At 36.0% G+C, this 15,192-nt stretch overlaps 1 protein-coding gene across 1 annotated transcript; it reads left to right on the top strand.

Annotated features, from left to right (window-relative positions):
* Positions 1 to 583: 583 nt before the first annotated feature.
* On the top strand, positions 584 to 1,009 carry LOC119767955. The gene has a single exon (XM_038258028.1). The coding sequence runs from the start codon at positions 584 to 586 to the stop codon at positions 1,007 to 1,009; it is 426 nt and encodes a 141-aa protein (XP_038113956.1).
* The last annotated feature ends 14,183 nt before the right edge of the window (positions 1,010 to 15,192 follow it).

Here is a 15,192-nt window from a genome sequence, read left to right as displayed (position 1 = left end):
TAAGTTTTAAGTTTTAAGTTTTAAGTTTTAAGTTTTAAGTTTTAAGTTTTAAGTTTTAAGTTTTAAGTTTTAAGTTTTAAGTTTTAAGTTTTAAGTTTTAAGTTTTAAGTTTTAAGTTTTAAGTTTTAAGTTTTAAGTTTTAAGTTTTAAGTTTTAAGTTTTAAGTTTTAAGTTTTAAGTTTTTTGCTTTTGCTTTTTTTTTTTGCTTTTTGCTTTTTGCTTTTTGCTTTTGCTTTTTGCTTTTTGCTTTTGCTTTTGCTTTTTGCTTTTTGCTTTTTGCTTTTTGCTTTTTGCTTTTGCTTTTTGCTTTTTGCTTTTGCTTTTGCTTTTGCTTTTTGCTTTTGCTTTTTGCTTTTTTTTTGCTTTTGCTTTTGCTTTTTGCTTTTGCTTTTGCTTTTGCTTTTGCTTTTGCTTTTGCTTTTTGCTTTTTGCTTTTTGCTTTTTGCTTTTTGCTTTTTGCTTTTTGCTTTTTGCTTTTTGCTTTTTGCTTTTTGCTTTTTGCTTTTTGCTTTTTGTTTTTTGTTTTTTGTTTTTCGTTTAAAACAAAATTCATCAAAGTAGTCCTCGGTTTCAGATTCCAAAAATGTCTTCTTTCAACCAGTCCCTCGTCGAGCTAATGTTCCTGGCCTCGAAAATCGGCACCCCCGGCGAACGTGTCCGCGTGACGGAGTGGATCAAACGGCTGGCCACCGAGTCCCAAGCGGAGGGTTCCCACCCGCGGCTAGTGCAGGAGTACGTCGAGTACCTGAAGCTGATGCTGTCCGGAAGTCCGGTGTACTTTGTGGAACCGTTCGCGACGTTTCCGCCCAAGAACGGCCAGAAATTGCTGCCGCTGGCCGAGCTGCTCGGAAATTCGCTAGCCAACGCGTGTCCCTATTTGCCCCGGTCGGGTCAGCTGGCACCGGTTGTGCTGCACTCGGCGGGCGATGACACTTCGATGATTTCCGTCCAACGGGATGCCGACGGGGAGATCTACTGCTACATGGCGATTGCGCCGAGGAATGATTGAAGGTTTGATGTTTAAACTTGAGGTAATAATAAAATTTAAAAATCTGAATTAAACTAGTAAATCTGAGCCAAATTTAATCAAATCTTGTATTTATTGAATAATAAAAAGTATTTTTCGAAATATTATTCAAAAGAAATAAACTCAGTAGAAACTTTCTGTCATCGACCAGGTTGATACAAGAACCTTAGCAAAACTTTTACCTCACCTCCTAACCGACACATCACATTAGTACTCGCAGCTCCGAACACAAACAGCTAAGTCCTACTTTGGCGCAAACTTTTCGATTCCGCAAACACTTGCGCGTGCACCTTCCGGCCATACGGTATCGCAACTTCGCCGTGAAGCTCCAACTCAATGACTGCAAATTAATTAAATTGAGCACCGAGGTAATGAGGTACGAAAATAGTAAACTTCCCCTGGTCTCCGGAGGGGGTTTTCTTGGGCTTTTCCGGGCCCGACCACCCGAAAGTCTGAGAAAACTCATTTCCTCCCACACGCTCAAGACGAGTGGGGGGCGAAAATACTTATTCGATTTACTTTGCTGGAAAAGTGGGATGGGGGAAGGGGGTTTGCGGTGAGAAGACTTTGTTGTCTATTTCGTTTGTGGTTCTACTAATAAAGCGTAACATTTTAAAAGGGGTTTAAACTTAGTTGTATAATTGAAAAAATGTTAAATAATTTTAAAACAATTCAAGCCAATTAAATTTAATTTTTAAGAAATCTTGATTTCTAGATTAAATTTTCAAAACAACCTATCCCTCATGGGTTTCCTATGCAGATAGGACCTTTTGAAAATTTAATCGAGATTTCTTTGATCATAATTGCAAAGTCAAAACCTCCTCAAAAAGTACTCCATATTCAGGAATGCACAATGAAGATGCCTCCAACTCCAGCAGAACCAACAAAGTCACGTGTCCAATCGGGTGGCTTTGTGTTTGCTGGCGGGGCTTGATCCAGGTGAAATCCAAATCGAATTGTGGAAGCAAGCTTGCGCGGAAAAAAGGGGTGGTGTTGGAAACTGGTTAAACTACAGACCAACAAGTTTCAGGGCACGTTCCAAACTCGTTCCCTTTCGTGTTGTTTTCCACGTGGGTGAATAAATTGTACGGGTTGGAGTTAGGGGAGAGAGAGAGAGAGATGTTAGTAAAGAAGATTGCACTGTGTAAATACATCGAATGGCAGATTGGCGTTTAGCTCACGTTTTGGAAAAGTTGTTCGAGAAAATGGAAAGTTTCTTTTATTTCAAACCATTGTTAGTCGTTCGAGAGTGCTGCATGGGGAGGGGCTTCATTATTTGTTCGATTTGCACCGGGAGATGTTTCGAGGAAAAGATTCGCGTAACAAGTATCCTGATTTGGGTGAGATAGAGCAGTCTGAAGTAGTTCATAGCTGGATTTTTTATTTATTTTGGAGCTAGAATAATTTCTAACTGTGCTCTTGACTATTTTGTGAATATATTGCAATTTTTCGTGATTTTAAGTAACTTTTGTGTGTGGACAATGTCACATCTCTTTCAAGTTCTTTGGAATGTTTTTTAACAAACATGTGTGATAATTTTACTGATATTTCCGATTACAATTTTATCAAAATTTTAACCTTAGTCTAACATTTGAAAAGTGCCTAATTTGGATCTAAATCCCTTTCAAATATTTGAAGGGAATTTTAATTTTTTTTAAACTTTAACTGAATTTAACTGAAAGATCAGAAAATGTTATTATTAGAATATGACATCTAAGTCGGATAATGGGATAACACATTGCTGAGACCTGGAGCAACATTTGAAATGGCCGGTACGACAATGCTCTTACGGTCTTTCATCACACGCGTTTGAATGGAACGAAAGGCCGTAAGAGTAATGTCGTACCGCCCCTTTCATATGTTGCCCCAGAGATAAATTTTGGCATATGAAAATTTAGTGAAACTTGGCTGATAACAAAAAAAAAACTATTTTTTCCTGTTTTTTTTTGTGGCCGTACTTCAGCGACTAGAGGTCCAAACTAGGGACCCTAAATGTGGAAACTGGACAGACCTTGCTAAATCCATCAGGCAACATACGTTTGAGCTTGCCAACATTGCCAAGTTTTGCTGGGCGTAAAGGCAAATGCTTGTTTGGATACGTCAAATTCTATAATTCCATTCCATAATTAGGATCCCTAGTTCAAACCTCAAAGTTTCATTGTTAAATTTGAAGATTTATTTTTAACTTTTTGAAAAAATACATTTTCAGGCATGAGCAACTAAAGGCCGTTATTGAAGTTATATTTGCAATGGCCTTATGTTGCAACATTGTATGATAGGGTTGCCAAACTTTCAACGTTTATTTTGAGAGTCTTCTCCCAAAATATCAGGTAATTTAGTCCTTCCAATCCTAAAACAGTGTGGGATATGTTAATGAGGAATTAGACTATAACAAACAAACAAACAAACAACTTGCACTTTTTCGTGTTTGACAGTTTGCCAACCTCGCAAACAAGTCTAGCAAAACAATGCAAAAGGACCGTTGTGGGTTTGTAAACAAAGAGTGCTTCCATTTCATGCCCGATGACTTCCTCTAGCGTGAGCAAATCTAAACATCCACTGACATGAGCAGGACAGCCTGCTTGTTTACAAATTCACATTGGCTCATTAACATTGTTTTGCTTGAAATGTATGCAGGCTGACGTTTCTGCAAACAAATGCAGGCAAACTGCCAAACTGTCAAAAAGTGCTAGTTTGTTTGTTTGTCATAGTCTGATACCTTCTTAAATGAACTGCTTGTTTCCAGAAAAAAAACACGTTTCAAGTTTTCAAACTTAAGTTGTTTATAGATTGCTCAAATCATGAAATATCTTTATGAATCTTGATAAAAAGACCAACAGCCATGTTAGTCAATTTTCAATGAAATATAAATACGAAGTTTTTCTAGATGTATTGATATTAAAAGTGTAGGGTCATGGGTGGGTCACTATTTTTTTTACGCAAAACTTTGAAAACAGTTATTAAGAAAACAGCAGTTTATCAGATAATTTCAGGGGGGGTGACATCTATATCTCACTACAGGCAGCTCGCCCGTAGCTAACACAAGCTGTCAACTTCGGCACCAGAACAAAAGGGAGCTGTCGATTACGTCGCCAGTACAAAAGAACAGCTGTTCGTTACGGAACCAAAACAAAGCAACTGCGCACTGTAAAACAAAAGTACAAAAACTGCAGGCATTAAATGGAAATAAAGTTATTATTGTTTTTATGTAAAATTTTACCGCAATGTACGTTTAAAAGTTAGAGTATTTTTTTGAGGTGATTTTTATCAATTTATTTGCAAAATAAACTATCGGGCCGATGAACTCATTTAAAGTTGTACTTTTATCACATGAAACGTTTAACTTAACTACTGTGTAATTTGACTTTTACTGCAGTAATTCTTATAACAAAAATTGAATTATTAATAAAAAAAATATTTTTGTTTTCACTGGAATGACAATCGTCTCCCTGCTATAAAGACAAACAACACACCAAACCAAGCCTGCTCCGGTGAAATCGCTGGCGACGTTTGGACTCGTAATCCAAAGGTCGTCAATTCGAACCCTGGGATGGAAGGTTCCTTGGAGTAGAAAGAGGTTTGGGTGCCCTCCCCATTCAAGCCATCGGACTCCGAGCAGAAACTTGCAATAGAGACAGACCACAAAAGACCTGGGGGTCGTAAATGTGGATGGTATTATACCATTGGTATGGTTTTTCTGAGTAAAAAAACCTTACATAAAACAATCGTTTTTGCATGAAAATTTGTCAAAAATGCAATTTAAATTCTGGAGCAACATTTGAAAAGGGCGTATAAGTATTTCGACAGCTACCATTTAACAATTCAGGATTTATAAAATAGTTACCTATTGCTTGGGATGTTGCAAAACAGTCTAAGCGCCCTTTTCAAATGTTGCTCCAGAATTTTTCAAAAATGTTTCGACAGGGCCGAATGGTTCTTCTCCAAAATTTGTAAGGAGAATAGGATGGTTCGTTCCTCAACTCAATATTGAATGCAATATGTAGGAGTGCTCAAATATTTTTGAAAAATCAAAGCACTTGTCTTTCTAGGGATCCACATGTGCAGAAATTTTGTTGGTTGGTTTAAATAAGTACAAAAAGTAAGTTATAAAGTAGGGGAATAGCATCTGACTCCATCGTGCCTCTAATGTTGCCATATCAGCACTTTAAAGTTCAATTACAGCTAAAAAAGTGTTTTCAACTGAAATTGAGTGATATTTAGCTTTATAGGAAGTGAGCAAGCAAGTTTCTTTCAACAGTTTTACAAAATAAGTTTGTTTAAATTGTGAAAATCAGCAAATTGGATGGTTAAGAGCGAGTACTTAACCTGCCAAACTTACGAAAATTTCCCCTACTTTCTTATTTTTTTTTTATGTGAAGACCAAACTTTAATCTTTGAACATCAATCGCGGAAAACTTGTTTTGTTGTAACCAACCTATTTTTCGCGCGCTTGGTTGTTAAAGAGTTAATTAACTTTTTTTAAATATCTTCTCTAACCGCTCTAAATACCAGCCAAACGATGTTTTCTGCAAAACGTAGCAAAAACAAACCCTCCGGCAAGTGAAACTATACAATCCTACCCAACTGCAAACCCCTCCCAACACCCTCCCCCCCCTTCTTATGGTTAGGTAGTCTCTTTCATCATATATTCATTATCAGTTCAACTTTCTGATTATGTAATGAGCGCCATGAATATGGGAGCAGTTCTCTTTCACCTTCTATGCTTTTCAGGGTTCCGTTCAACAACCAGCGGAAGCTATCCTATACTCTTCCGCGTACACTATTCATTCATCGCGCCCGCCGGTGCTCATCATTTGCGTTCATGAATTGGATGTCATTTCCGCCCATCCAACCCTCCCCACTTGGAAGTGGGGGAAACTGAAGGATGTGTCCGAGGGGTTTTTTGGAGTGCGGAAAATGGGTCTGGCAGCGAAAGGTGTCTGCTGAAGGTGGTTTTCTGGGTGGAATGGGGAGGATTTCTTTTTTTGGCCTTTAAAGGGAACTCATTCATTGCAGAACTCTAGGGTAATCACGCATGGACCGGTTGCTACTTTTTGCTTCATTTCTGTTTAATAAATTACCGTAAATGATGGTGACTTCTTACAATAACATATATTTTTAAATTTGTAAAATATTGTTGAAAATCGTTACTTTTGATGCAATCGTTATGGCTTTAATGATATTGAACAGAATTGAACAAAGGATTTTTCTAAGAGTCAAGAATGCAAAAAATCTGAAGAAAAATTATGATTTCAAATTGTTTCAAATTTAATCAGTTTACAGTACTAAAAATAAAAACAACCACGATCAGAGGTGAAACATGTCACCCTCATTTTTTATACCCAAAACCCTCCTTCATTTCGGTACATTTTTGTTTGTTTGTTTCACACTGGCGTTGATGATGATGGTGCTGGTGTTCTGGTGAATGGCGAATTAAAAATTCCATTAAGAAAAACAAAGCGAACACTGTGTGACTCTGTTTGTGATGTGTGTGGGGGGAAGCGAAAGCAATTTGTGACAGCGGAAAACATGGCCTCATCCCAGCCATCACTTGTGGCATTAACGCACCCCCCCTCCCAACCGCACGAAACATTATGCTTTCCAGTGCGATGAAGGCGTTAGTGGTCGGTTCCGGGTGGACCCCATTTTATATGTTTTTGAATGGTGGTCGGCCGTGATGACCTTATAAAAATGAGGAAAAAAGCTATTTGAATTTTTGGGTGGGCAGAAAAAAAACATTTCATCATCAGTGGTATGGAAAGCGAGATTTTGAATAAAGCTATTTGAGCAGGTTTTTATTGATATTGTTCAAAGAGCTGGATTTTGAATATTTTTTATCATACGGGTAATTCTCAACAAACTCACACGGAATCGGGAAAAGTTGCCCCGACCCCTCTTCGATTTGCGTGAAACTTTGTCGTAAGGGGTAACTTTTGTCCCTGATCACGAATCCGAGGTCCGTTTTTTGATATCTCATGACGGAGGGGCGGTACGACCCCTTCCATTTTTGAACATGCGAAAAAAGAGGTGTTTTTGAATAATTTGCAGCCTGAAACGGTGATGAGATAGAAATTTGGTGTCAAAGGGTCTTTATGTAAAATTAGACGCCCGATTTGATGGCGCACTCAGAATTCCGAAAAAAACGTATTTTTCAAAGAAAAAAACACTAAAGAGCAATTCCAGCTCAAATCAGGTATTTTTCTGGTACTTTTGTACCCGACCCTCTCCGATTTCAATGAAACTTTGTAGACATGTTATCCTAGGCCTATATAAGCCATTTTTGTGTATATGGAGCCAACAGTACTCGAAAATAACATTTGAGAAGGGTGTAAGGTATTTAAATATTTTTGTATTCTGTAATTTAAAAATGACTGTATCTCGAAGCCGTTGCGTCGTATCAAAAAGTGGTCAAAGACAAACTTGTAGGAAATTGGACGGGCTTTCTGAAAAAAAATACACTGAAACAAAAATACACGCCACATCTATGAGATTTTTTGATTTTTAAGTCTGAAACTTAAATTTAAAGGTGATGTCACGATTTTTTTTCGGTCAAAATTTTTGAGGAAATAGCCTAAAATGTTACCAAAAGACTGACGAAAAATGCAGGATGGTATGTCTCTCCTAAAAAAATACAAAAATCATTTACTAAAACTGTTTTTTTGAAAAGTGGTCTAAATGTCAAAATTTTTAAAAACCCGTAGTGGGAATCGATTCTCCAGACAATTTTACATAAGGGTCATTCCATCTCAACTGTGCACGAAAAAGTGCATATTTGAAAATTACCCTCTCCGATCCTGCTCAAATTTGGCAGAGCTGTTGATACTATCAAAACATGCAAGAATCCCGAATTTCATCCAAATCGGACCACCCCCTCCATTTTTGTACCTCCCCAAAAAATCGACTTTTTGGCGATTTTTGACCAAACCTCCTATTTTCAAACGGCGATAGCTCAGGAACCACAAATCTTATAAGGTCGGTCTTAGACTCAATTTTGAAGGAAATTGGACGTAGAATCCATTTCCGTGATCAAAATGTTGATTAATTCATTTTTCTACCTGTATTGCGCAATTGAAAACTTTAAACGGCCGTATCTCAAAACACCCCAACTTATTTTTTTTATTTGACCTCACCATTGTGTTCCCCGACCAATTTTACATAAGAATCACCTATCGACAGAAATGAATATGTTTCGTTCCAGAGATATCGAATTTTAAAGTTTTGTGTTTTCGAGATTACCTACATCAGCTTCATCTGCTAGAAGCACACAGGCGGGCTGATCAATAGCTGCTACCTGGCCATTTATTGAAATAATATTTCATCATAAATAATCTTTATCCGAAATTACCGAATCATAAATAATCTTTATCAAATTGGGCAAAAATTAACTGTATAACACTGTAGGAAACTGGAGTTTAATCGCGAATGTTTATCTGCCCAAAAAAATGAATAAAGTGAATTTCTGTGCTAACCCACAGGACAGAGCAATAACGACACACAGTAAAGGGCAGAATTGGATTCCGACGGAGCGAGCAGGAAAATGCAATTAATCTTGTTAGTAACACTGAACAATAAGTGCACAATACATTATTGAGTAAAAAATATGAATTAAAATGAATAAAATTTGTTGATACGTTGTACTCTAGTGAAGCACGATCACAAGGAGTAGGAAAAGGATTTCTGGAAAGTATAAAACTGAAAAATGTAAGAAAATCCCAAAGTTTGATCTGCTGCAAAGTGGCTAATTTCCCAAATTTAGTTGCGATGATTTCGACACCGTCCGAACAACAATGTGTTTTTTCTTCTATCATTCTTGGATTCTTGGAACACAATACGGCTGCTGTCCTCACGTATAAGGATTTTTTTTAAATTAAATGTACCTTGACCAAAATCATCTTTTAATCAAATGGAGCTGGCACACAATTTTAAATTGTGATCAATCTTTTAAACCATAAATCAGATTTGCCAAATCATGGTTAAGTGTCAATAATAAACTATAAAAAATAATAATAAAGCAGGTTTTGGAGTTTTTGCTGAATGGCACTATTTTGCTACCGCCCATGATTAAGGCCCTAGTCATGGCCTCGGAGGTACTCTAAAACGGTTAGCAACACCTTTCCTTTCACAAAAATAGATTGATCAAGGTAGATATTAGCCATTTGAATAAATATTTGCGTAAAATTATAAAAATATAAATTAAATTAATCATCTCCCAGAACACCAGGTAGCAGTTATTGATCAGCCCGCCTGTGTGCTTCTAGCAGATGAAGCTGATGTAGGTAATCTCGAAAACACAAAACTTTAAAATTCGATATCTCTGGAACGAAACATATTCATTTCTGTCGATAGGTGATTCTTATGTAAAATTGGTCGGGGAACACAATGGTGAGGTCAAATAAAAAAATAAGTTGGGGTGTTTTGAGATACGGCCGTTTAAAGTTTTCAATTGCGCAATACAGGTAGAAAAAGTAAATTAATCAACATTTTGATCACGGAAATGGATTCTACGTCCAATTTCCTTCAAAATTGAGTCTAAGACCGACCTTCTAAGATTTGTGGTTCCTGAGCTATCGCCGTTTGAAAATAGGAGGTTTGGTCAAAAATCGCCAAAAAGTCGATTTTTTGGGGAGGTACAAAAATGGAGGGGGTGGTCCGATTTGGATGAAATTCGGGATTCTTGCATGTTTTGATAGTATCAACAGCTCTGCCAAATCAGGATCGGAGAGGGTAATTTTCAAATGCTGTTCCGCTTCAGATGGAATGACCCATAAAAGTCTCCATATTGACCATTTTCCTATGTACAATTCTTGGGAAGATACAGCTGTTTTAAAAATAAAAATGTTGAAAAAACGGGTTTTTTGTGGTTTTTGGCAATTTCTATATGACAGGCTTGGTTTTTCAGTCTCGTAAATATTTTTACCGAAAAGCTCGTTCAATTTCCCATAAGTTTGCCCTTGACAGCTTTTTGATTAATATCGTTTTTATATTTACGTAAGCAAATTTACTATCCTGGTTTCTACCACACTGAAAAAAATATTCTATTTTCAGTTATGAGCAATGTAATTAAGCTTATATCTGTAAGCCCTTACATCCAATTGAAATGCTGTCAAAGGCAAACTTATGGGAAATTGGACAAGCTTTCCGGTAAAAATATTTACGAGACTGAAAAACCAAGTCTGTCATATAGAAATTGCCAAAAACCACAAAAAACCCCGTTTTTTCAACATTTTTATTTTTAAAACCGCTGTATCTTCCCAAGGATTGTACATAGGGAAATGGTCAATATGGAGACTTTTATGTAAAATTGTCTGGAGAATCGATTCCCACTACGGGTTTTTAAAAATTTTGACGTTTAGACCACTTTTCAAAAAAACAGTTTTAGTAAATGATTTTTGTATTTTTTTAGGAGAGACATACCATCCTGCATTTTTCGTCAGTCTTTTGGTAACATTTTAGGCTATTCCCTCAAAAATTTTGACCGAAAAAAAATCGTGACATCACCTTTAAATTTAAGTTTCAGACTTAAAAATCAAAAAATCTCATAGATGTGGCGTGTATTTTTGTTTCAGTGTATTTTTTTCAGAAAGCCCGTCCAATTTCCTACAAGTTTGTCTTTGACCACTTTTTGATACGACGCAACGGCTTCGAGATACAGTCATTTTTAAATTACAGAATACAAAAATATTTAAATACCTTACACCCTTCTCAAATGTTATTTTCGAGTACTGTTGGCTCCTTATACACAAAAATGGCTTATATAGGCCTAGGATAACATGTCTACAAAGTTTCATTGAAATCGGAGAGGGTCGGGTACAAAAGTACCAGAAAAATACCTGATTTGAGCTGGAATTGCTCTAAAAAAGTTTTAAAAACTCTGCCATTTTCCATTACTCGACGGTAATTTTTTTTTTGGAAAATGTCATTTTAAGGGCAATTTAATGTACTTTTCGAATCTACACTAACCCAGAAGGGTATTTTTTCATTTAGAACAACATAATTCATTTTAAAATTTCGTGTTTTTTCTAACTTTGCAGGGTTATTTTTTAGAGTGTAACAATGTTCTACAAAGTTGTAGAGCAGACAATTACAAAAAATTAGATATATAGATATAATGGGTTTGTTTATAAAGGTCACGAGTTATGGCGATTTTACGAAAAAAAGTTTTGAAATTGTTGGTCGTCGTTGATCATGTCCGTTCATAGTCACCCCCGACAGACACGAACGACGAAACAAAGAGAAACGCAAAAAGCAACTTTTTCAAAACTTGTTTTCGTAAAATCACGTTAACTCGTGATGTTTCCAAGCAAACCCCTTATGTTTACATTTCAAAATTTTTGTAATTGTCTGCTCTACAACTTTGTAGAACATTATCACACTTTAAAAAATAACCCTGCAAAGTTAGAAAAAACACGAAATTTTAAAATAAAAAATTTTGTTCTAAATGAAAAAAATGACCCTTCTGGGTTAAAGTAGATTCGAATATAACAATCAGTTTCCCATGAAATGACATGCTCCAGTCGAATAACGGAAAATGGCAGAGTTTGAAAACACTTTTTTTTTATGAAAAATACGTTTTTTCTGAATTCTGAGTACGCCATCAAATCGGGCGTCTAATTTTACATAAAAGTCTCTTTGACACCAAATTTCTATCACATCACCGTTTCAGGCTACAAATTATTGAAAAACACCTCTTTTTTCGCATGTTCAAAAATGTAAGGGGTCGTACTGCCCCTCCGTCACGAGATATCAAAAAACGGATCTCGGATTCGTGATCAGGGACAAAAGTTACCCCTTAGGACAAAGTTTCACGAAAATCAAAGAGGGGACAAGACTTTTTTTTGTCAAATCTATATTTTGAGGCAGTTTTGTATGCTCAAATTTGTTTTTTAAATATTATTTTTTTGTGAAAGCACGTTCACGACCTGAAGTATGATCTGAAAAATAAATTTTAGATTAAATTGTAAATAAATCATGTTGGTGAAACAAGCCAAATTGTACTAACCTCTTTAGGGATTTTTTTTGCCCGAGCAGGTGGAAATAACTGAAAAAGTTCAAGTTTTGCTATTGTCAGGAGGTCCGAGCTTGTTATTTGAATACCCAGATTAGCTGTTATAATAACATATATTAATAACAAAGATTAGTTCAAAAATTAACTTATTCTGTAATTAAAAATTATTACAAGAAAATCCGAAAACATTCCCGATAGCCCAATTTGGTATTAGTGAGCTACATTTTTTGTAATAGTAAATAACTGATTTAGATATTTTTTTTTATTATAAGCTTATTTTTTTTTACCTTATTTTAAAATTTGTTTATTACTGCTTGGTTCCAATTAAATATTACATATTTTCAAATGCTGAATATAATCAGTAAACATTGGCTGACGGCTTACACATTTTATTCAACATTTAAAAAAAATGTAAAATTAAACAGAGACCAGGCAAAATATCCAAGCGAGCAAATAACCAAAATATTTGAAAGTTCTAGCATTTTCGATCAAACTATCAAAAAATATTTCATTTTTTAAAAAAAGTTTTGGTATAAAGATCACATTTTATGGCTAAAATAATGTCCTTGATGAAATTGGTCAAAATTTTTCCATAGTTCTGGCAATATTTAGCAAAAAATATATAACAAATTTGGTTAAGGACACTTAGGAATTCGAACAAATTGTTATTTTTCTTAAGGGGGTATACTGCCCCTGATCGCATAAATGTCCCATATGCACTTTCATCGTTTTTGAGTTAATGATGCAGTTTGGTTCAACATCGTGTGCTCTTTCAAAAGAGCCTATAACATCCAGTACTTTGTTCTGGAAATCAGGAGGAAATCCAGTTTTTTGTGAAAAATTAACACGTAGCCTTATGTGTGGGACAAACTTGAATTGCGTTTTTCTCAGCTTGCTGTTTTTTCATATGGGACATTTATGCAAACATGGGCAGTATATCAATAATAAAAAAAGAAAAACTTTAAATTTTTCACATTTCAAAAAAGTTTTGGTATAAAGATCATATTTTATGGCAAAAATGATGTCCTTAATTAAATTGGTCAAAATTTTCCCATAGTTCTTGCCAAATTTAGCAAATTAAAAATTAATAACAAAATGTGTTATGGAAAATTGATAATTTTTTTTCCATAATTAAAGTAAAATTTAATAATTAAAAAAATTAACAAATTAGGTAATGACTGATGATTGTTTTTTTTAAGTTGTAATTTTAAATGAATATCACGATCAATGATTGAATGATTTTCCATATTACATACTTTCAATTGTTATTGTCTTACTTTCTCATTAGATTTGTTTAATATACATTTTTAGACTAATTGTTGGGGATGTTTTCATTTTATCTAGTCGTTACCGATGATCATCATTTTCTGATAACAAAATTAGATATTTTAACATGTTATTGAAATTGAATTTGACTTCCATTTTGTTATGCCCACCTGCCCGGGTGCTCTCGATCAGCTGATCAAACAGCTATACCTCAGCTGAATTTTGATAAATAAGAAAGTGTTTAAGTCCAAGCCAAAAGCAAAAACTAATATATTCTTTATTAGGATTTTTTGTAAAAGACTAAAATCAAAAAAAAAATCTGCCAACTTGAAAACCCTGTGCAACCTCGTTCACAAAACGATAAAATAATTCTCCATTAGCAACCTCCCCGAGCAGTTTTCCAATGCGTCCAATTTGATGCCCTCTCAAATTGTCCTCATACCAAATCGCACTCTGACACGTGCCAAAACTTGAAAAAACCCCGCTGTCGCGTCGAAAACTGTCGCTTAGAGCATCTCTGTCTCTATATTGTCTGATCTGCTGCGTCCCACTGAACTGGATTTAACCTGGTACATTTGTAGCACCTGATGTGCATACCGTATGTTTGTAGGGGGTGGACCGAGTCGATACAAATTGGAGAAAAAATTACGCCTTTTTTGAAGGGAACACTGAAACAAACTTCGGGTTTTTTAATACATATTTTTTGCTTCAATCTTCTTACTTTTCAGTGTTTATTCTTAATGCCAAATATTTTTTATTCTGATAAACATTTTGATTTTAGTGTGCATTTATCCACCAAAGGTGAATCGATGCTCAAACACGGTGTATTCCGGTCGTGCCGTTTTTTCTGGCCAACACTCGGTCAAAATGACTGCCCGAAAAGAGTCCCGTTTTTCCTTTGAACGTATATGTATATTTTGTTGGTAGGACCTGGTAGGTCGACAAGGGCCGAACTCCATACGTGGTACAAAGTTCGCCGAACCGTGCCACCTTTTGATGAAGCGGAATTTGATTGGCATGATGGCTTGATTAATGGCTTTGGATTCGAGGTTGTATCTCTGCTCTAGATTGTGGAGTTGCTCGACAGTTCTCCGCTCGCGTGTAGATATTGCTGCTGGCCAACTTCTAGCAGTGCTAGAATGTAGATTAATCTTTTGATCTGACGGGCGGTTCAACGCGCTCACGATTTCCTCGTGGAGCAACGATCTGCCCCCTCTGGTGGACTGGGCGGGCACAGATGAAGATGGATTTGGGAGTGCTCTTTTTGCTAATCTTACTTCTTTTTTTTCGGATTGGTATACATCACTTGGAAGCAAATAGTTAATTCGATTTCATTTCTTTGTTTGGATGCCAGAGACAAATCGATGGAAGCTTCCCCATTCCCAGAAGCTTAAATAATAATGCCTTCAATTAAGAGCAGCTTTGCCACAAGTAAACGTCGTAAAATTTGCCACACAATAAACGTATGTCAATTAAAAAGCGCTTGCAGTAAGCTTTTCTGTAGCTCGCGTTAGAAACTTTTGCCGAAAAACTTACTCCTTGTGGGGTTGGGGCCGCCGCCGCCGCGAATTGAGAGACTTGAGACGCGCAGAATTCAATTAAAACTTTGTCTCATACGTATAGTAGGGTGACTTTGCTTTTACTTTTCGACAGATTTTAGAGTTTGCAATTTGCGGTTAACATTATATCAATATATCATTTTTTGGTTTCTATGTAACATTATTATAAAAACCCAAAATATGACTAAAATGCCTAAAACATATAGATTAGGATGTAACAAAAATGACTTTTTGGCGGGCATTCAAGGGTTTGTTCCGGTGGGCATACTGAGCCTAAATCCTAAATATGAGCTTGATTGGACGTAACAGGAGCTGGCGCTCCGCCCTTCAATTTT

Source organism: Culex quinquefasciatus, chromosome 2 (assembly GCF_015732765.1).
Source record: "Culex quinquefasciatus strain JHB chromosome 2, VPISU_Cqui_1.0_pri_paternal, whole genome shotgun sequence".
Classification (NCBI taxonomy): Eukaryota; Metazoa; Arthropoda; class Insecta; order Diptera; family Culicidae; genus Culex; species Culex quinquefasciatus.
This window is presented reverse-complemented; position numbering and strand designations above follow the sequence as displayed.